Raw genomic sequence first — 22,537 nt, forward strand, 5'->3', positions numbered from 1 at the left:
ACATCAAGTTGCTATGGTGGAAATGTTTAGTCTCTAAGTTGAGTCTGACTTTTGACCTTGGAGGCTGTACCCTGCCAGGCTCCTGTGTCCATGGGATCTCCCAGGCAAGAATACTGGAGGGGGTTGCCACGCCCTCCTCCAGGGGATTTTCCCAACCGGGGGATCAAACCCAGGTCTCCCTCATTGCAGGCGGATTCTTGACCAGCTGAGCCACCCTTGTACCTCAAGTAGATGTTTCTAGGTCACAGTTAATTCACAGTACAATAGCTCTGTTGTGCAGATTTTTAATGAGGTCTGTTTTCTGGAAAAAGGTGGGGAAGAGCTCTATGGTGACAACACACTAAATGGGTTCATTTAGTTAACTTTTGCTGTGTGTCCTTTTACCCCCATGAAGTGAAGTGAAGTTGCTCAGTCGTGTTCGACTCTTTGCGACCCCATGAACTGTAGCCTACCAGGCTCCTCCATCCATGGGATTTTCCAGGCAAGAATACTGGAGTGGGGTGCCATTGCCTTCTCCAGGAGATCTTCCCAACCCAGGGATTGAACCCAGGTCTCCCACATTATAGGCAGCTTTACTATCTGAGCCACCAGGGAAGTCTTGACCCCCATAGGACCACACATTTACAAAGTATAATGGTTACACTGGTTTCTATAGATAACTTTGTGTGCATCTATAGCCTTGGTGATCAGCCTCTTCTAGGCAGTGCTTGACCACACCCTGAGTGGTAGGGGCCAAATTGCATTGTGGTCTGAACATGGACTTGACCAGAGGTGTTAGGGCATCTGGTTAAGTTACAATGAGTTTGACCACTTGCTGTTTTCTTATGTATGTATGTCTGTGTATAAATTGCTGATCTCTTCCCTTGTATCTCCTGTTGTTTTCTAGTTTGTGTGTGTGTGTGTGTATAAACTGCTGATCTCTACCATTGTATCTCCTGGGGTCTTAATACTGTTTCCTAGAAGTCTTGTGTATGTTAAAGATGAACCTTTTGGCACGTCTGCTGCACACATGTAATGTCTGTGTCATCTGGCTTTCTGTTCTTGGAGTGGATGGTTTTGTCAGGATAAAATCCTTTGATCTGTTGCAATTCCCTTCTCTGAGCCCTGCCCTTGAGCCAAGATCACCTCTACTGAGCCCCCTCACCCCCTAACCCAGTCTTTTGTCCTCATTCTTGACACTACCCAGGGGACAAGTGGCATGGGTCCAGCCCCAGGGCCCCACCTGCCTTTTCTACTTTTTGATGCCAGGCAGGCAAAGGCCTGACCAGAGGACACACCCAAAGCGAAGGCACACAGAGGGGTGGCACCAGGGCAGGCTGGGAGCAGGGCAGGGCTTTGAGTCCAGAAGACAGGACAGTCCTCACTTTGGGGCAGCGGGTACATGGCTTCAAGCCACCAGGCCCAGCTGGGGGGCCAGGAGGGGCAGCAGCAGTGACAGCCACAGAGTGTCCAGGCAGGGGGGCTGGACCCCGTGCACTGCCCGGCTCAGCGCCAGGTCCACCTCCACAGGGTAGTGGTCACTGATGTTGAGAGCCTAGGGGCAGGCAGCGGGGAGACAAAGCATCAGTCTCAGGCCCAAGGGGCTTCCCGGGGAGCCCACTGCAGCCTCACCACTGCTTTACCTCCTGCTCAGTGAGCCCAAAGCTCTGGGGGAAGTCGAAGGCGGCCGCGCCACGCAGCAGGCTCTGGAGGTGCTCCCCATGGAGCACGATGCGATCGTAGGTGCAGTGGGTGCTGGCCCGCACCGTAGTGTCCACGCCGTCGGCGATGGCCCAGTGGAAGCCAGCCTGAGTCCGAAGAACTAGGTCGTCCAGGCGCTTTTTGGTCAGTGATGCACAGTCAGCATTGAAGTCCCCGAGCAGGATCACATCCTGGAGATGGAGGCAGCTGTCAGGCCCAGCCGCCTGGCTGCCCTGGCCCTCTTCCCTCCCACAGAATCGGCCCAGCCCTACCTTGGTCTGCCAGCGCTCGGAAGCATCTAGAAACACGTCATATAGGGCATTCAGCTCCGTCTCCACGGCCTTCGGAGTGGTGTGCAGCGGGACCAGCACAAGGCTAGGAAGAACTGCAAGACCCCAGGGACACAGGGCTCCCAGCCACTCCTGGCCCTCCCCGGCCCAGTCCCTGCTGGGTGACCAAGCCCACCCCCTGCCCTGGCAGAACCCTCCAGACTCCACTTCCTGCTCCCCCACAGTGGGACCACCCTTCTACCCCCTCCTCTTACCCTTGCTGCGTAAAGAGAACCAGCACACAAAGGGCTCCCGGGTAAAGAGATCATCCTGATTGTCGTATATGTAGGAGTCCCGGACCTCTGCCTCATGTGACCTGGTGGACCAGGGACAAGAAGCGGTGGCCCCATGTCACTGCTCTTGGTCTGCAAGTGCCCACATCAGAGCTGGCACTCAGGGAGGGGGGCCCACCACCAGCAGCTCTATTTCATGGAAGCACAGCCTTCCAGCCCTTCTTTCTAGAACTTCTTTTAGATTGAGCTAGAATTCACTTACCATAAAGGTGCCTTGTTTAACATGCACAGTTAGTTCAGTGGCAATGCACAAAGTTGTGCAACCATCACCACAATCAATTTCAGAATATTCTTAGCAGGCCAAAGAAACATCACTCATGAGCATTTTCCATTCCCCTCCCTTTCAGCCCCTGATCTGTTTTCCATCTCTGCTGAACACGTCATGCGAATGGAATCAAATAATACGTAGTGTTCTGTGACTGGTTCTTTCCCTTAACACATGTGTCCCAGCTGCATCCGGGCTGCAGCCTGGCTGAGACTTCCTCCCTTCTTAGGCCAAATGATACTGCACTGTGTGGAGAGACCACCTTTCATTTACCCATTCATCGGCTGATGGACACTCAGATCAATTTCCACTCTGAGATTAGGAGCGGGGCTGGTATATGGGCAGGGCTCTGTTCCCCCATCATTTTGGAGTGAGTTCTAGATATTATATAATTTCATCTATATAGAGGAGCAAGTCTCCGTCTCTGACTGCCACCCTTGCCCTCTCAATCCTGACCCCCTCAGGCTGTCCTCCCAGGGACTGAGGGCTGTTTCCAGAAACTGCATCTGCCCAGGACTCAAGACAGGTCCCCAGGGAGTCTCTTCCCAGGAGCTGCAACCAGTCACTCCCACAGAGGGGGCCACTCTAACCCTGAGCCCCAGTGGCTTCTGCAGGGGGGAGGCATGGGGTGCCCACATCTATGCTTGGGGAAGGAAGGTGTCCTTCTGGAGGGAAACATGGGCACCAAAGCTGTCTGGGGTAGAGCACAGGAAGACCCCGGGATAAAACCTCTGATGAGAAGTACAATGTGAAGGTGAGGGCCACCCTTCGGGCTACTACATGGCACCAAGCATCCAGGCCGCCTCGGTCTCCGTCTGTGCTCACCGGTAGAGATACACGTACTTCTCCTTGTATGTGCTACGCCCCAGCAGGAGGCTGCTGTGGGACGCGTAGGGCCCGGAGTCATCAAATCTGCCAGAAAAGGGGACCTGGGGTCAGCGACCCTGAGGCTCTCGCGGGGAGGGCCCTCTGTTAAGACCCACAGAGCCTTCCTCACCGATTGAGTTCTCGAAGCAAGAGGGGGATGGCACTGTCAGATGAGTCCACCACCTCCTGCAGCACCGTGATGTCACAGCGAGCCAGGATCTGCAGGAAACCAGGAAGGCTAGTCCTGCTCAGGGCCAGCTGCCCAGGCAGAAGGGTGGTCTCTCTGGGGACCGGGCAGTGGCGTGGCCATGAGTGTCATAACACACTGGCTGCAGCCCCAAGAGAGCTGTGAGGCTAGAAAAGCCCTGGGAGAAGATGGAATGCCATTGCCATAAACACCGCACCCATTTTACAGAGGAGGAGACTGAGGACGACAGTGAAGGAAGGTGCTGCTCCACATTGCCACACCATATCTCCTGATGTCCCCCTCTTCTCTGGGACATGCCCCTGGTCAGACAGGGCTAGGGGTTTTGGGTCATGGTCCTCAGGGGCCCAGCTTCCCTGCAGGGATGAACTGACCTTCACTAAGGTGTCGAGCACAGGTTCTCTGGCCACCTTGACAAGTGTCAGCCGCTGTGCATTGAAGGCACAGATGCGAAAGGTCTCAGCCCCACTGGCCAGGAGGAGGAGCAAGAGCAGAGCATGGCTGTGTATGGGCTTCTGGAACGCTCCAGAGGAATCCAGGTTGCCCCAGGTTCAGGTCCCAGTTGCGCACAGTTCTAGTTCCAGAAGGACACGGTAATATGCGACAGAGAAAGTGATGCTCATCCTGCTGCCCAGAACCAGCTTCCCTGTGCTGCCACCATCACACATGTCCTCCTTTCTTCCTTGTGGATATCTTCCAACATCAGCATGTATGTTGGAAGCTCTTTCTCAGGCTTGTTCTTTTTCATTGGGATCAAATACACTCACCATCGAGTTTACCATGTGAACCATTTTTAAGTGCACAGTTCAGTGGCATGAAGCACCTTCACCTTGTTGTGCAACCATCCCCACCATCCATCCCCAGAACTTCATCATCTCCCCAAACTGAAACTCTGTCCCCATTAGACAATAATCCTCCTTCCCTCCCCCAGCCCATGCCCCCCACCATCCTTACTTTCTGTCTCTAGGAATCTGGCTCCTCTAGGCAACCCATGCAAGTGGAGTCATACAGTAGCTGTCTGTTTGTGACTGTTTGATTTCACTGACCATACTGTCCTCATTTCATCCATGATGTAGCAGGTCTCAGAATGCTCTTTTGAAATTTTAAATAACATTCCACTGGATGGATGGAGCACATTTTATCTATTCACCAATCAATAGACACTGGGTTGCTTCCACCTTTTGGCTACTGTCAATAATGCTGTTGGGAACATGACTCTACAAATATCTCTTCAAGCTCCTACTTTCAATCCTCTTCATTAAGTACCCAGAAGTGAAATTGCTGGATCATGTAAATTGAAGGGATTAGATCTGATAGACAGAGTGCCTGAAGAACTATGGATGGAGGTTCATAACACTGTAAAAGAGACGGTGATCAAAACCATCCCCAAGAAAAAGAAATGCAAAAAGGCAAAATACTTGTCTGAGGAGGCCTTACAAATAGCTGTGAAAAGAAGAGAAGCGAAAGGCAAAGGAGAAAAGGAAAGATATACCCATCTGAATGCAGAGTTCCAAAGAATAGCAAGGAGAGATAAGAAAGCCTTCCTCAGTGGTCAATGCAAAGAAATAGGGGAAAACAATAGAATGGGAAAGACTAGAGATCCATTCAAGAAAATTAGAGATACCAAGGGAACATTTCATGCAAAGATGGGCTCGATAAAGGACAGAAATGGTATGGACCTAACAGAAGCAGAAGATATTAAGAAGAGGTGGCAAGAATACACAGAAAAACTATACAAAAAAGATCTTAAAGACCCAGATAACCATGATGGTATGATCACTCATCTAGAGCCAGATATCCTGGAGTCCAAAGTCAAGTGGGCCTTAGGAAGCATCACTACGAACAAAGCCAGTGGAGGTGATAGAATTCCAGGTGAGCTATTTCCAATCCTAAAAGATGATGCTGTGGAAGCGCTTCACTCAAAATGCCAGTAAATTTGAAAAACTCAGCAGTGGCCACAGGACCGGAAAAGGTCAGTTTTCAGTTTTAATTCTAGTTCCAAAGAAGGGCAATACCAAAGAATGTGAACACTACCACACAATTGCACTCATTTGTCATGCTAGCAAGGTCATGCTCAAAATCCTCCAAACTAGGCTTCAACAGTACATGAACTGAGAACTTATAGATATACAAGCTGGATTTAGAAAAGGCAGAGGAATCAGATATCAAATTGCCAACATCCGGGATTTCCCTGGTGGTCCAGTGGCTAAGACTCTGAGCTCCCAGTGCAGAGGCCTGGGTTCAATTCCTGGTCAGGGAACTAGATCCCACATGCCACAGTGAAGATCGAAGATCCTGTGTGCCATAACCCAGGGAAGCCAAAAAAAAAAAAAAGACAAATTGCCAACATCCATTGGGTCATAGAAAAAGCAGGAGAATTCCAGAAAAACATCTACTCCTGCTTCATTGACTACGCTAAAGCCTGTGACTATGTGGATCACAACAAACTGTGGAAAATTCTTATTTTGGAGAATTCTTAAAGAGATGGGAATATCAGACCACCTTACCTGCCTGCTGAGAAATCTGTGTGCAGGTCAAGAAGCAACAGTTAGAACCGGACATGGAACAATGGACTGGTTCCAGATTGGGAAAGGAGTACGGCAAGGCTGTATATTGTCACCCTGCTTATTTAACTTATATGCAGAGTGCATCATACAAAATGCTGGGCTGGATGAAGCACAAGCTGGAATCAAGATTGCTGGGAGAAATATCAATAACCTCAGATATGCAGATGACACCACCCTAATGGCAGAAAGCGAAGAGGAAATAAAGAGTCTCTTGATGAAAGTGAAAGAGGAGAGCAAAAAGCTGGCTTAAAACTCAGCATTCTTGGAGAAGGCAATGGCAACCCACTCCAGTATTCTTGCCTGGAGAATCCCAGGGACGGGGGAGCCTGGTGGGCTGCCGTCTATGGGGTCGCACAGAGTCGGACACGACTGAAGCGACTTAGCAGCAGCAGCAGGAAGTTTCAGTGATACCGATATCTTTTCGTGTGATTATTTTGAAAGAGTGTGAGTAAAAGTTACCTCCCAAGGTTGGCTTCTTAACCAATTGCCAGGTTTTGATTTCTTTTTCCAGGATGTACCTAAGGTGGTTCGTTGATGACAGGTTTTTTTCCCTTGCATCCCTGAAGGCCTGGGGATATTACGTGCCCATCTTCACAGGTTTTAAATTGTTGCTACCCAAAGTGGCCACAAGGTGGCAACATTTCTTCATGCCCCACTCTTTATTTTGGTAGTTTAAATTGTTACATTCTATTAGAGCAGACGTGATTTCCGATTTTTTGTTGTTGCTGTTGTTTTCAGGCACTTCATTCAGTTATACACAGATGTATATCTATTAGACACGTGCCTTGTATTACACTGAGAAAAACTGTACTTTGAAAAATACATGTTTTTAGAGCTTCTTAAAAAAAAAAAACAGCATTCAAAAAATTTAAGATCATGGCATCCAGTCCCACCACTTCATGGCAAATAGAAGGGGAAACAATGGAAATGGTGACAGATTTTATTTTCTTGGGCTCCAAAATCACTGCAGATGGTGACTGCAGCCATAAAATTCAAGGACGCTTGTTCCTTGGAAGAAAAGCTAAGATCAACCTAGAAAGCATATTAGAAAGCAGAGATATTACTTTGCTAACAAAGGTGAGTCTAGTCAAAGCTATGGTTTTTTGAGTAGTCATGTACCAATGTGAGAGTTGGACCATAAAGAAGGTTGAGCGCTGAGGAATTGATGCTTTTGAACTGTGGTGTTGGAGAAGACTCTTGAGAGTCCCTTCGACTGCAAGGAGATCACACCAGTCAATCCTTAAGGAAATCAGTCCTAAATATTCATTGGAAGGACTGATGCTGAAGCCGAAGCTCCAATACTTTGGCCACCTCATGCAAAGAGTCGACTCGTTGGAAAAGACCCTGATGCTGGGAAAGCTCGAAGGCAGGAGGAGAAGAGGCAGGACGACAGAGGATAAGATGGTTGGATGGCATCACTGACTCAACGGACATGAGTTTGTTTGACCAAGCTCTGGGAGATGGTGAAGGACAGGGAAGCCTGGTGTGCTGCAGTCCATAGGATCGCAAACAGTTGAACACAACTGAGCAACAACAACAAAATGGTAATTCTCTTTTTTTTCTTTTTTTGAGGAATGTCATACTATTTTCCACAGTGGCTGCCTCATCTTCCATTCCCACCAGCAGCACACCAGGGTTCAACCTTAGAGTTGATTCTACCTTTTCACCAGCATCAGCAACCAGGAGGACCATCATGGTGCATTTCTTTCTCCCCAGCTGCCAGACATGATCTTTAAGATAAACTCCTTCAATTGCTGGATTCAAGTCAGCCAGAGTCGTCTTCGACTCTGCAACCAAAGCCCACTTCCTGCTGGTGCCACCCTCACATAGCCATGTCAGTCCGTCTACTTCCCTCTGCCAGCTTTTCTCTGTTACTTCTGTGACCTTCCTCCCTGGGCTCACTTTCTCCCTGGCTGGGCCCCCTGCCTGTTTCTCTCTAGCCACCTGCTAGTGTCACTCATGCTAGTTTGGGCTCCTTCCCCAGTGCCTATTCTGGGATGCCCATGGGTCTTTAGGCAGCCCTGGGCAGGCAAGGGCAAGCTTGGAGGCTCTGGGGCCATGGGCTCCCAGGAGGGCGGAGGGCAAGAAGAACTAGAGAGTTCCTCCCCTCAGGGCTTCCCTGATAGCTCAGTTGGTAGAGAATCTGCCTGCAATGCAGAAGACCCTGATTCAATCCCAGGATCAGGAAGATCCACTGGAGAAGGGAAAGGCTACCCACGCCAGTATTCTGGCCTGGAGAATTCCATGGACTACCATGGGGTCACAAAGAGTCAGACACGACTGAGCGACTTCACTTTCACTTTGGCCTCAGCCCAAAGCTGGGGCCCCAGCCTTGGAATTCCCTTCCCGCCTGGCCTTCCCAGGCTGGGGGCCACTTTCTGCTTTCCCCTCTGGCTAGAGGGCGCCCATACCTGCGCAGACCAGGCCGTCTCTACACCTTTCTGTGCTGTGGGCTGATCGCGACAGCCCCCAGGGAATCGCAGCGCCGGCCTAGACGGAAGGAGACAGCAGAGGAAGACGCCGCCAACACACTGACCGCTCCGTCGAGGCCGGTTTGCCGGCCTCACCCTTCCGGCGGGCGGGCACGGCCCTGGCTCCGCCTCGGCGGTGGAAGGGAGGGCGGCCCGGGGCCTGGGAATCGCTGACCCGGCCGCCCGCCTTCCCAGCAGACTCCGCCTTCCCCGCCCGCGAGGGACCTGGCGCCTGCGGCGGCCGAGGCTCTGAGGCGCGGGGCGAGCCGTGAGTCAGAGCCGGTCCTGGGCCCGACCTGGAGCGCTTGGCGCACCGAGGGGAGCCCCGCGGCGAGCCTGGGCGTCCCCCACCACCCCAGGACAAAAGCCTTCTCTCCAAGTCTTCGGGCCGAGCACTCCTAGGTTCTCTGCATGGCCGCAGGCGAGCGGGCGCAGGAACGCGCCGTGTAGGTGGAGCCCAGGGCTGACCGCGAGGGGAGTCCCCGTGGGGGTCGCTGCTGGGACAAGTGGGCGACTCGCGCGGGTTCTGCGGCCCGGCGGTGGGTCCTCACTGGCTGGTTTGTAGTGCGGTTTTCCCCGCAACTACCCACTCATGGATTGGGGGTGGTGATGGGCAGAAGGTTTGGGCATTTTTAAATTTTTTGGCCTCGCCACGCCTTGCAGGTGCTTATTTCCCGGACCAAGGACGGAACCTGCACCCTTGGCAGTGAGAGCGCCGAGTCCTAACCACTGGACCAGGAAATTGCTGGGGAAATGTTTTTTAAATACATGAAGTCATGCGGTGCTTTAAAAAATAAAAACTAAAAATATTACTGCTTAAGGAGTACAGGGCTTTCTTTTTGGGTGATGAACATGTCTGGAACTAGTTGGAAATGGCTGACAACATTTTGGATGTATCAATACTAAATGATATAAAATACTGTTATATATATTTCCTATTGTATGTTATATGCTGCTATACATTGCATATAACATCACATATGACATTTTATTACAAACATACATTCATACAGTGTAATTCTGTAATATGGTAATTGTATACAATTGTATGTAATTTCGTTCAGTAGCTTAGTCATGTCCAGCTCTTTGCAACCCCATGGACTGCAGCACGCCAGACCTCCCTGTCCATCACCAACTCCCAGAGCTTGCTCAAACTCATGTCCATTGAGTCGGTGATGCCATCCAACCACCTCATCCTCTGTCCTTCTCTTCTGCCTTCAATCTTTCCCAGCATCAGGGTCTTTTCCAATGAGTCAGTTCTTCGCATGAAGTGGCCAAAGTATTGGAGCTCGGCTTCAGCATCAGTCCTTCCAATGAATATTTAGGACTGATTTCCTTTAGGATGGACTGGTTGAATCTCCTTGCAGTCCAAGGGACTTTCAAGAGTCTTCTCCAACACCACAGTTCAAAAGCATCAATTCTTCGGCGCCCAGCTTTCTTTATAGTCCAACTCTCACATGCATACATGATTACTGGAAAAACCACAGGTTTGACTAGATGGATCTTTATTGGCAAAGGAATGTCTCTGCTTTTTTTTTTTTGTCTCTGCTTTTTAATATGCTATCTAGGTTGGTCATTGCTTTTCTTCCGAGGAGCAAGTGTCTTTTAATTTCATGGTTGCAATCACCATCTGCAGGGATTTTGGAGCCTAAGAAAATAAAGTCTGTCACTGTTTCCATTGTTTCCCCATCTATTTGCTATGAAGCGACTGGACCAGATGCCATGATTTGAGTATTTTGAATGCTGAGTTTTAAGCCAGCTTTTTCACTGTTTTCTTTCACCTTTATCAAGAGGTTCTTTATTTCTTCTTCGCTTTCTGCCATTAGTGTGGTGTCATCTGCATATCTGAGGTTATTGATATTTCTCCTGGCAATCTTGATTCCAGCTTGTGCTTCATCCAGCCTGGTATTTCACATGATGTACTCTGCATAAAAGTTAAATAGATGGGGTAACAATATACAGCCTTGACATACTCCTTTCCCAATTTGGACCTGTCCATTGTTCCATGTCTGGTTCTAATTGTTGCTTCTTGATGCGCATACATATTTCTCAGGAGGCAGGTCAGGTGGTCTACTATTCCCATCTCTTGAAGAATTTTCCACAGTTTGTTGTTGTGATCCACACAGTCAAAGGCTTTGGTGTAGTCAATAAAGCAGAAGTTGATGTTTTTCTGGAACTCTCTTGCTTTTCGTATGATCCATCAGATGGACATTTGATCTCTGGTTCCTCTCCCTTTTCTAAATCCTGCTTAAACATCTGGAAGTTCTCAGTTCATGTACTGTTGAAGCCTAGCTTGGAGAATTTTGAGAATTATTTTGCTAGCATGTGAGATGAGTGTAATTGTGCGGTAGTTTGAACATTCTTTGCCATAGCCTTTCTTTTGGACTGGAATGAAAACTGATCTTTTCCAGTCCTGCGGCCACCGCTGAATTTTCCAAATTTGCTGGCATATTGAGTGCAGCACTTTCACAGCATCATCTTTTAGGATTGGAAATAGCTCACCTGGAATTCCATCACCTCCACTAGCTTTGTTCATAGTGATGCTTCCTAAGGCCCACTTGACTTCAGACTCCAGGATATCTGGCTCTAGATGAGTGATCATACCATCATGGTTATCTGGGTTATTAAGATCTTTTTTGTATAGTTTTTCTGTGTATTCTTGCTACCTCTACTTAATATCTTCTGCCACTTCTGTCCTTTATTGTTCCCATCTTTGCAGGAAATGTTCCCTTGGTATCTTTAATTTTCTTGAAGGGATCTCTAGTCTTTCCCATTCTATTGTTTTCCTCTATTCCTTTGCATTGATCACCTAGGAAGGCTTTCTTATCTCTCCTTGCTATTCTTTGGAACTCTGCATTCTTGATGGGTATATCTTTCCTTTTTCCTTTGCCTTTTGCCTCTCTTCTTTTCTCAGCTATTTGTAAGGCCTCCTCAGACAAGTATTTTGCCTTTTTGCATTTCTTTTTCTTAGGGATGGTCTTAATCCCTGCCTCCCGTACAATGTCATGAGCCTCTGCCCATAGTTCTTCAGACACTTTATCAGATCTAACCCCTTGAATCTATTGTCACTTCCACTGTACAACTGTAAGGGATTTGATTTAGGTCCTACCATATTGGTCTACTGATTTTCCCTACTTTCTTCAATTTAAATCTGAATTTTGCAGTGTATGTAGATAATTATGTAAAAATTATGTACTGTAATAACATTACATATGGTACATTCATAAAATAATCTTTATAATAAAAATGCTATAAAGTAGTTAATTCTATGTTAGATGAAATTAATGAAAACAAAGGGGAAAAAACTAAAAGGGCTCTGCCAACCCCGACCTTGAGTGGCGTCAGATAACCGTGCCAGGCAGCACGTTAGTCACGGAGACTTTTCCAAGGACGAACAAAGTAGACAAAAGGGAAGTGGACTCGGAAGAGGGGGCGGGGCTCGAGCCCCTCCTGCGCCGGAGCGTGGCGGGGCCGTGGCGTGGCGGGGCCAAGCCGCCCGTCAGCCTGTCATCGCTGCCATCGAGCGGCCCGAGAGAGTTTTGCGACAGTCGGCGGTCGAGCCCGGCGCCACCGCAGTCTCGCTTTCCGGCGGGTCCGCGGAGCTCGCGGCTAACGCCGCCATCAGCCCGGGCTCCTCAGTGCGCTCCTGGTTTTTTGGTTCCGGGACGGCTAGTGTGTGGCGCGAGAGCAAGGCCGGGACCGGGCGCGGTTCAGGCCCGACCCGCGAGGTGACCTTGGTCGAGTGCCCTGTCGCGCCGAGCTGTGGCGCCCATCCGTGGGCCTGTTAGTGATCCGGCTCCCGAGCGGTTGAGGACGTAGACCTAGAGCGGCCCCTATAGGCTTGCCCCAGGGCAAGGGGAGCGCCGGGCCGCTGGGGGCTGTGGCGGAAGCTGGGTGCGGGGGAGATGCCCCTCCACGTGAAATGGCCGTTCCCGGTGGTGCCGCCGCTCACCTGGACCCTGGCCAGCAGCGTCGTCATGGGCCTGGTGGGCACCTACAGCTGCTTCTGGACCAGTGAGTGGGCCCACAGCCGAGGCAGGGTCGGCCGCGTGGCTCCACGCCCAGCCAGAGTTGGGGTTCGGGGCGCTGGCAGGGGTTGGCTTGGTAGGGGGGAGCGCTGGGCCCCTGGGGAAAGAAGCCAAGATCCCTATCCTGCCCGTCTCCCCTCAGAGTGCATGAACCACCTCACCGTCCACAACAAGGAGGTGCTGTACGATCTCATCGAGAACCGAGGCCCAGCCACACCCCTCATCACGGTCTCCAATCACCAGTCGTGCATGGATGACCCTCATCTCTGGGGTACACGGGCCAGCGTGCTCGGCTTGGGGAGGCAAGGAGGGAACCTGGGTCAGGGCCAAACAAACAGAACAAACTCCTCACAGGGCTCTTTGCCTGGTCCTCACACTCCTGTTACTGGGGTGTCCTGCCTCAGGGATGAAAGTTTGATTTGTGGCCCCTTCAGCATTCTCCTAGGTAGTGTGATTTGGAGAGGGCCTCTGGAATTTGGAGGAAGTGAGGAGATGACCACAAGGCAAAGTCTGACGGCTACTTTACTCTGAGCTATCAGGCCTGCGGGACCCTCCATTCTTTAAACTGCTGATGGTTCGGAAGAGCTTGGAATAAATCTGAGGAGCACAGGGTGTCCTGTCAAGGAAGCTCTGGGCTAGGGGCTGGAAGACCTGTGTTCTGGTTCCGGCTTTGCCTCAGGCTGGGTTTGTAGCCTTCGACCAGCCTCACTGGGGAGTCTAGAAGTTCTGCTGTGCTGACTTCACAGGGAGTTGCTTGGCTCCAATAACCCAGGTGGCTGGCTACAGGGGTGTCCAGAGCTCCCACTGCTGGACGAGGACAGGGAGCTCATGGGGAGCCATGTGGTCAATTTAGTCGTTCAGAGCACACACTTGCTGCTCTGGGCAGAAGATGGCCTGTAGGGTGCCAGAGGCAAATCCCAGGGACCAGGAGGAAGGTTTTAGTGCCGTCCAGTCACCTGGACCAGGGTGGTGGCAGTGACAGTGGAGGAATAGTTAGAAGGATGTTTAGTCGCTTCAGTCTTGTCTGACTCTTTGCGGCAGCGCACCAGGCTCCTCTGTCCATAGGATTCTCTAGGCAAGAATACTGGAGTGGGTTGTCATGCCCTCTTCCAGGGGATCTTCCCCACCCAGGGGTCGAACCCCCATCTCCTGCATTGCAAGTGGATTCTTTAATGCTGAGTCAGCAGGGATGGGCAGTATTAGCATATATCAGGGAGGTAGGCAGGCCGGATGTGGTGACTACTAAGATTCAGGGGGTGGAAGATGGAGGAGCCAGAGAGAACTTGGGGGTCCAGCTGAAGGGTCTGGAAGATAGCTCTTTGGGCTATAGGGAAATGTCCTTGTCCCTCATTCCCTGAAACAGGGTGACAGAAAGTGGTGCCCCCCTAGGTACAAGGTCAGTTGAGGCATGCAGCCTTCTCTCCTCCAGGGATCCTGAAACTCCGTCACATCTGGAACCTGAAGTTGATGCGTTGGTGAGGAGGAATGGACCCCCACAGTGGGCCCAGCAGGCCTTACCCGTATGCCCAGATTGGCCCTCCTCCTGGCCTGCTCAGGAGGTGGCCTCCAGCAGTCCAGGCAGGGCCTGGGATGGGACCCCACTGGCCCTCCTGTGCCTCCATTCTGCATTGCCGATGCTGTTAGGCAGCACGCTGGCGGGAGGAGGGTGGCAGGGAAGCAGGGTGCAGGGGAAGCTGGGGTGACTGCATCCATCCCCACTCCAGGACCCCCACAGCTGCAGACATCTGCTTCACCAAGGAGCTGCACTCACACTTCTTCAGCTTGGGCAAGTGTGTGCCTGTGTGCCGAGGTGAGCCACTCCTCTACGAGGGGCTGTTGGGCTGCTGGGTGCTGGGGACACTTCTCTGGCCCTTCCAGGGGCAGGGAGACTGGTGGCAGTGTCTCTGGTTCAGCTGCACTGGGAGTTGAGGGACGCCAGTGGGACAGGCCACCTGGGTGCCAGGGCTGCAGGCACCTCATGCGGCTGCCTCACTCGCATGAGGCCCACCTCCATCATCTGGGAGGAGGGAGCAATGGTTTCTTGGAGAGCACCGATTTCCCTGCAAGTGCCGGAGGACTGGGTGCCCTGGGGCTCTGGCATTGGAGGTCAAGGAGACATTATCCACAGTTGCTTCTTGGGAGGCCGTTGCTAAGAGACGCACTGATGGCCATGTGGTGTCATCAGTCAGCGATGGTGGTGGCACGTGCCAGAGGCTGTGAGTTTGTGAAAACAGACAGGCTTCTGTGTCGAGCTGTGTGACATGGAGTGATTACTCCGTACCTCTTGAGAGCTTCAGAAGGTCGGGGCCATTAGGATCCCTCTTCTCCAGAAAAAGGGGCTCAGAGAGAGAAAGCTGTGGGGTCAAGATCATAGGGCGAGAGGTGGCCAAGCCCGGATTCAAATCCAGCTTGCTTGGTCCTCTGGGGAAGTGGGATTTTTCCCAGCAGAGTATGAAAGGCAAGGCATCCTAGACCCAGGAAGCATGTAGCAAACCCTGAAAGGGTATGTGACCAAGGCAGAAAATGTAGGTTATGGGCTGCCTGTGATGCTTCTAGAACAATCGTGCTAAGAATTTGATGTGCTTTCTTGTGTGGTTAAGAGAAAGAGAGAGCCCCCGGGCTGCAGTGTACTTGGTGGACAGAATCGGGGTTGAATGGAGGCCAGGAGCCTGGTTAGGGGCTGTCACGGTTCCTCTGGCGACAGGGCCTCTGGGGGTCACCACAGAGAGCTGGGGACCACGTGCTTTGGGCTGTGCTTTGGAGGTGGAGTTGCCAGGACTTGTTGATAGATTGGTCGTGGCCAGGGGTGGGGGGCGAGGAGAAGAAAAGTCAACGATGACACTAGGTGACGGCAGGTGCCAGGGAACCGCTGGGAGGATGGGACCAGGGACGAGCAGCAGGGCATTGAGAGATCCTGTCACCCGAGGAGGGAGCAATCCGGAGACAGTGTGATGTGCCATTCTGGAACTCTAAAAGATCCTGGGAACTCTGGTGCAAACAAAGTCAGCCACACAGAAATGAGAGTGTAGAGGGGGAGAGAAGGGACCAGGACAGCCCCTTACCACAGTGGAGACATAAGCCCCCAGCGCAGCAGGGAGCAAAACAGGGCTCCTGGCTATTGTGGAAGCTTCCCATGATCCTAGAGAAGCCACTTCCCTGGACTGACAGCCACCAGAGCTGAGGGAGTGGTGGGGAGGGGCCCTGCAGGGTGGGGGGCACTCCTCCCGGAAGTTGGGGTGTAAGGAGGAAGTAACCAGGGGGTGTTTGAGGTCAGGGGAAACCTTATTGCTAGTAGTGGAAATGGTAATGATGGTTTGGCTCAGTCAGAAAAAAATCTGCCTGCAATGTAGGAGATCTGGGTTCAATCCCTGGGTTGGGAAGAGCCTCTGGAGAAGGAAATGGCAATCCGCTCCAGTATTCTTGCCCGGAGAATCCCATGGACAGAGGAGCCTGGCGGGCTACAACCCATGGGGTCGCCAGAGTCAGACACGACTTGGTGACTAAACCATCACCATCCAATGAAAGTTGCAGTGCCCACCCCTCAGGTCTGCAGACTTACTCCCCAGAGACCCCTGCCTGGAACACTCTCTTTTTTGCTGCATTTGGAGGCAACTTCATCTCCCCAAAACACAAGCAGAGGCCCCAGTGTCATTGCAGTTGACTGTGGTATCCATCATGCACTGCTCTGAGTGATGCTGATGCTGCTCGGGTACTCTGTCTTGAGTCTTAGTCCCTCCTTTCTGTGACCTCAGGGGCTTTCCGTGTCCACTTCTACCCTCGTTTTTCTTTTTGACCTGTATCTACATTTTAGGGTACAATAAAAGCAGCAAGTGCAGTCTTATTCCTAAGCACCTTCTGGTGAGAGAATGCGGGAAGGGACAAGCTGTCAAATGCATTGGTCGTGCAGTAAAGGCCTAACAATTGAAGCAAAGGAAGTACCCAGTATACTTTGCTTCTGTGTTCTAGAAAATTTCCTCCCCACCTCATGCTAGGACATGAAGTGTCAAAGTGATCTTGCACAAGCCATGCAAGTGAGTAGAAATAGCATTTGTAAAAGCTAAACATCCTGAAGGGTTGCTCCACAAGCATAGAATTTTAAAATTTCGATTGCGAGCTGGAAGGCTGGTTCGCACCAGTCGGTTTTTGTCAAGCAGGAGCCTGTGCCTCTGAAGCCCAGCCCTAGCGGGTCGTGTGATCCCAAGTAGGGAACCCGCAGCTCTCACTTATGACACCCAGAGAAACTGCAGTGGGTGACTGCTCCCCAACTCCAACCCCTGAGGGAGCTGCTGGGCCGTTTCCATGTGGATTGGGTTGAGACCCTTGGATCCCTATCTAGCACCTTCCAAAGACTTGGCCTTGCAGAGAAGAGGTTGGAAGTCCATTTCTTAGGGCATCAGCCCAGGTAGTCCTACCATCCCTCTGTCCGTGTCTCCCTGTTTGTTTTATTTTTCTTGGTCATGCCACAGGGCAAGCAAGATCTTACTTCCCTGACCAGGAATGCACCTGCACCCCCTGCAGTGGGCAGTGTGGAATCTCAGCCACTGGGCCACCAGGGAAGCCCCACTCTCCCTCTTTGTGTTGTGGCTCTCTACTCCTCACTTGATGAGATAAGGATATTTACCCCTCTTTTTCAGCCTCCCTCTTTCTCGGTCTCTGTCCACTCTCTGGACAAGCTTAGCAAGCAAGGTTTTTACTGCGTGTGGGCACAGATTGTCCCCATGTGACGCCCAAGTCAAGAGCCAGCAGTCGTGTCTGGGTTACTGCTGACCGCTGGGCCACTTGGGGCCAGTGTCACAGTCTCAGGGCATCTTTGAGGCAGTGTTGCCAGCATCGGGGACGGCTCAGCCACAGCGTTTTCCGTGTAGCAGATTTGACTTTTCCCCAACTCTCAGTGACACTGTGAGTCAAAGTCACTCAGCCGTGTCCAACTCTTTGCGACCCCATGGACTATAAAGTCCGTGGAATTCTCCAGGCCAGGATACTGGAGTGCGTAAGCCATTCCCTTCTCAAGGGGATCTTCCCTGCCCAGGGATTGAACCCAGGTCTCCCACATTACAGGTGGATTCTTTACAAAGGGTGACTCGAGTTTTCAAGGGGCGCCCTTCAAGGAAGGGGAGAGCAGGAGGGAGGGACGGCAGAGGCTGAGGACTCAGGCGAGGCTCAGAGGCCCCTGAGGGGTGCCTGTGGGAACTGGTCTGTAAGAGACCCTGGGGAAAGGCTTGCTGTGCAGAACCTTGGGCCCCAGTGAGACTAGAGATCACAAATAGCCTTGCTTTGCTCCTGCAGCTTCCTCTGGGCCAGCGGCAGCCGCTGGGAGGCTTGCCCCTGGACTAGCTCGTCCCAAGGCTCCAAGAGCCCAACTGTGGAAGCAGGGGCAGGGAGGACAGTAATCAGTTTGGGGGTCCGAGAGGGCACACACTGCAGGTGTCTGACCACAGCCAGAGTTGCTCAGGGGAAGCAGCTGTGCTGGGACTGATGGGCAGAAGGCGGGGTCATAGATGGTTCGTAAGGAAGTAAGGGAAGTCGCTTAGTCGTGGCTGACTTTGCGATCCCATGGACTGTAGCCCGCCAGGCTCCTCCGTCCATGGAATTTTTCAGGCAAGAGTACTGGAGTGGGTTGCCATTTCCTTCTCCAAGGGATCTTCCCGACCCAGGGATTGAACCCAGGTCTCCCGCGTTGCAGGCAGACGCTTTACCATCTCCGGTGTTCGCGTGGACCAGGCCCTGGGGGTGAAGTGGAGGAGGGGGGTCCTGGGACAACCGAGACTGATGGAGGAGACTTTCTCATTGGCAGGAGACGGCGTCTACCAGAAGGGAATGGATTTCATTTTGGAGAAGCTCAACCACGGGGACTGGGTGCACATCTTCCCAGAAGGTCAGTGGCGCTAGCAGGGTTGCAACTCGCTCAAAGATCTGGATGGGACTGCCCCCATCCCCTCCCAGTAGCCCCTAAGCTGCGACTCCATCCTCTCTCTCAACAGGGAAAGTGAACATGAGCTCTGAGTTCCTCCGCTTCAAGTGGGGTAAGAGCCACTGGTCCTTTCTGGCTGGGTGGGACCCAGGCACGTGGGGCAGATGACTGTGATCATTGCCACAGAAGGGGGATGGGCCCAGACCAAGGCCAGCCTGGAAGAGGAGCTGGCCCAGGGCAGCTGCTTTGAATGGGGTTGCAGGGAGGGCAGGAGCGGCCCTGTCCACAGGCTGGCACCAAAATGCCGCTCATGCCAATGTTTCTGCCTCTCCCCCCGGGCAGGAATAGGTCGCCTGATCGCCGAATGTCATCTCAATCCGATCATCCTGCCCCTGTGGCATGTTGGTGAGCCTCCCTCTGGGACCACCGCTGCAGCCCAGGGAGAGGGGCTTTGCACAGTGGTCTTGTGGGATGGGTCTCCTCTGGGTGGTCGAGTCAGGGTTCCTGGACTGCCCTGCTCCACCCCCCACACCTGCACCCTGGCTCTCTGTCTGCTGTGCTGCAGGAATGAACGATGTCCTTCCTAACAGTCCACCCTACTTCCCCCGCTTTGGGCAGGTAGGTAGGGCCACTGATCATGTCTGTCTGTCTGTCTGTCTGTCTGTCTGTCTGTCTTCCCTCTGCCCTGTGACTTCCACACGGCACCACCGAGCCCAGATTCAAGAGGGGCTGGGCTTGCAGCAGAGGGAACAGAGTGAAGCAGAGACGAGGGGCGGTTTCCTGGCACCATGGCCAGGGCGAGGGCAGGATAGGGATGACTTGGGCATGGATCCCAGGACTGGCTTGGATGTCACTGAGCCCGACCACCCTGTTTTAAAGCGGGAGGGTGGACCCAAGGGGGTACTCAGCATCTTAGTGCTGGGGTTGTGGGCACCCCGCCCCCCGCTCCTGTCAACCCACTGGCGGCTGGTCTCCCCGCAGAAAATCACTGTGCTGATTGGCAAGCCCTTCAGCGCCCGGCCTGTGCTTGAACGGCTGCGGGCAGAGAACAAGTCAGCAGTGAGTTTCTCCTTGGGGCTGTCCTCGCCTGTCCCAGTGCCCTTGGCTTCCTCAGGTGCCCTGGGCGAAGCTCCCTGAGGACTGCGTGGCAGCCCCAGTCCTCGCCCTCAGGTGGAGATGCGCAAAGCCCTGACGGACTTCATCCAAGAGGAATTCCAGCACCTGAAGAGCCAGGCAGAGCAGCTCCACAACCACCTGCAAGCCAGATAGGTGCCATCCCGCCTAGACCCGGGTCCAGCTGCCTTTTGGACTGGGAGGGGGTGGCGAGGCCTGGGCCAGACACAGCTCTGGGACCCCTCCCAGCTCTCTCAGCGCCGCCTTTGGGTGCTGGGCTGGGGGATGGACTGATGCTCGGAGCTCAGATATGGTCCTTTTGACAGATTGGTGCATAACCCTTCCAGGGTTCCCCCTCCGAGTGGGCGAGCATTGTAGCACCTCTGGTTCTGCCACTGAAAGAAGGCTCTCAGCTGCTCCTTGCACTTGGCCACGCAGGGAGGAAAGACCTTTAGGCGGGGGGCCCTGTGCTCTTTCACCTGCAAGCCGTTTGCTCCCAGAGCTGGGGTCTGGAAGGAGGGCCTGATCCAGCAGGGCACTGGAAGGAGGAGCCCTGATCTCACTGCTTCCTCAGGGATAGCCATCAGCCATGTCTTTCTTCTGCCTGTGCTCCCTGCAGGCATGGGAGCCTCGGGCAGGGACCAGCCCTGGGCTGCAGGTGGAAGAGCTGCCCTTTTCTATAAGGGGAGCCAGGTCCAATGGGGCCCAAGACCTGGCCCCTCGCTGGGGCCCACTGTTCTTTCTGCCTCCCTGGCATCACTTGAATCCCTTTGTTGTTTTATAAACTATCAATAAAGGATTTGTGTTGTGCTCTTTTACCTCTGGCCTCTCTGTAGGGGTGGGGCTGGGAGGTGACCCTCTGGACCAGAAGGCTGGCCCCTGAGAGCTCTGGGCACGTCAACAGCACTTGACTGGATGGGCTCTCAGTGGGCACCAGCCACTGAAGACTCCATCCTTGTCTGCAACCCCCATGCAGCCTGACAACAGTAGGGCTTCATCTCATTCTGCAAATGGTGCAGCATGAGGTTAATGGACTTGATTCAGAACCTAAAGTTTGCAAGGCAGGGAGAAGCAAGTAGCAATTCAGTCCTCAGGGTGGTTCCCTAGGCAGAGGTGGTCTCTGAAGCTCCCAGTGAGCTGCTGCAAACTACACGTGCTGTGATGAGAGGTGGGAAGGGGGACAACTTGACTGAGTTTGGAGCTCTGGGTGGGAGAAAAGGTAGGAGGATCCAGGGCGGTGGCACTCCTGGCAGAAGGGAAATCCTCTTGAGAGAAAAGCCAGCTCTGTTTAGGGCTCCAGTTTGTCCACAGGTAGTTGTTCAGTTGTTAAGTTGTGTCTGACTCTCTGACCCCATGGACCGCAGCACACCAGGCTTCCCTGTCCTTCACTGTCTCCCAGAATTTGCTCAAATTCATGTCCATTGAGTCAGTAATGCTATCCAACCATCTCACCATCTGCCACCCTCTTCTCCAGTCCTCAATCTTTCCCAGCATCAGGGACTTTTCCAGAGTCAGCTCTTTGCATCAGGTGGCCAAAGTATTGGAGCTTCACCTTTAGCATCAGTCCGTCCAATGAGTATTCAGGGTTGGTTTCCTTTAGGATTGACTGTTTCCTCTACTTTTCCCTTCACTTTTCCTTGACTTTTTTCCTTTAGGATCAAGTCCCTTGATCTTGCAGTTCAAGGGACTTTCAAAAGTCTTCTCCAGCACCACAGTTCAAAAGCATCAGTTCTTCAGTGCTCAGCCTTCTTTGTGGTCCAACTCTCATATCTATGTATGACAACTGGAAAAACCACAGCTTTGACTATACAGACCTTTGTTGGCAAAGTGATGTCTCTGCTTTTTAATATGCTGTCTAGGTTGGTCATAGCTTTCCTTCCAAGGAGCAAGGATCTTTTAATTTCATGGCTGCAGTCACCATCTGCAGTGATTTTGGAGCCCCCCCACCCCCGCCAAATAAAGTCTGTCACTGCTTCCACTTTTTCTCCTTCTATTTACCATGAAGTGAAGGGACTAGATCCCATGATCTTAGTTTTTTGAATGTTGAGTTTTAAGCCAGTTTTTTCATTCTCTTTCACCCTCATGAAGAGGCTCTTTAGTTCCTATTCACTTTCGGCCATTAGTGAAGTTCAGTCACTCAGTCGGGTCCGACTCTGACCCCATGAACTGCAGCACGCCAGGCCTCCCTGTCTATCACCAGTTCCCGGAGTTTACTCAAACTTATGTCCATTGAGTCGGTAATGCCATCCAACCATCTCATCCTCTGCTGTCCCCTTCTCCTCCTGCCCTCAATCTTTCCCAGCATCAGGGTCTTTTCCAATGAGTCAGCTCTTCACATAAGGTGGCCAAAGTATTGGAGTTTCAGCTTCAACATCAGTCCTTCCAATGAACACACAGGACTGATCTGCTTTAGGATGGACTGGTTGGATCTCCTTGCAGTCCAAGGGACTCTCAAGAGTCTTCTGCAGCATCACAGTTCAAAAGCATCAATTCTTCGGTGCTTAGCTTTCTTTATAGGCCAACTCTCACATCCATACATGACTACTGGAAAAACCATAGCCTTGACTAGACAGACCTTTGTGGACAAAGTAATGTCTTTGCTTTTTAATATGCTGTCTAGGTTGGTCATAACTTTCCTTCCAAGGAGTAAGTCACCATCTGCAGTAATTTTAGAGCCCCAAAATGTAAAGTCAGCTACTATTTCCACTGTTTCCCCATCTATTTGTCATGAAGTGATGGGACCAGATACCAAGGTCTTAGTTTTCTGAATGTTGAGCTTTAAGCCAACTTTCTCACTCTCCTCTTTCA

The 22,537-nt window shown here is 52.1% G+C and overlaps 2 protein-coding genes across 7 annotated transcripts; one reads left to right on the forward strand and one right to left on the reverse strand.

Annotated features, from left to right (window-relative positions):
• Window positions 1–295: 295 nt before the first annotated feature.
• DNASE1L1 (deoxyribonuclease 1 like 1) lies at window positions 296–12,299 on the reverse strand. Its single transcript, XM_068963169.1, has 10 exons — window positions 12,182–12,299; window positions 8,743–8,926; window positions 8,618–8,696; window positions 4,014–4,187; window positions 3,565–3,653; window positions 3,393–3,479; window positions 2,225–2,325; window positions 1,953–2,065; window positions 1,623–1,871; window positions 296–1,534 (listed from the first exon to the last, which is right to left on the reverse strand). Exons 1-10 carry the CDS (start codon window positions 12,297–12,299, stop codon window positions 1,388–1,390), a joined length of 1,341 nt encoding a protein of 446 aa, XP_068819270.1. The 3' UTR covers window positions 296–1,387.
• TAFAZZIN (tafazzin, phospholipid-lysophospholipid transacylase) lies at window positions 12,290–20,408 on the forward strand. 6 transcript variants are annotated; one of them, XM_068962005.1, is made up of 13 exons: window positions 12,290–12,724; window positions 12,821–12,976; window positions 14,135–14,180; window positions 14,430–14,515; window positions 14,848–14,850; window positions 15,136–15,186; window positions 17,095–17,107; window positions 17,823–17,845; window positions 18,500–18,580; window positions 18,959–19,021; window positions 19,182–19,234; window positions 19,598–19,675; window positions 19,787–20,408. In XM_068962005.1, the coding sequence occupies exons 1-13, from the start codon at window positions 12,583–12,585 to the stop codon at window positions 19,883–19,885; spliced, it is 894 nt and encodes a 297-aa protein (XP_068818106.1). In that variant the 5' UTR covers window positions 12,290–12,582; the 3' UTR covers window positions 19,886–20,408. The 6 variants fall into 6 exon arrangements, with proteins under 6 accessions (XP_068818106.1, XP_068818108.1, XP_068818104.1 ...); XM_068962007.1 differs by having other exon boundaries at window positions 12,290–12,691; window positions 12,848–12,976; XM_068962003.1 differs by lacking the exons at window positions 14,848–14,850; window positions 15,136–15,186; window positions 17,095–17,107; window positions 17,823–17,845 and adding an exon at window positions 18,687–18,728.
• The last annotated feature ends 2,129 nt before the right edge of the window (window positions 20,409–22,537 follow it).

Source organism: Capricornis sumatraensis, chromosome X, assembly GCF_032405125.1.
Source record: "Capricornis sumatraensis isolate serow.1 chromosome X, serow.2, whole genome shotgun sequence".
Taxonomy (NCBI): Eukaryota; Metazoa; Chordata; class Mammalia; order Artiodactyla; family Bovidae; genus Capricornis; species Capricornis sumatraensis.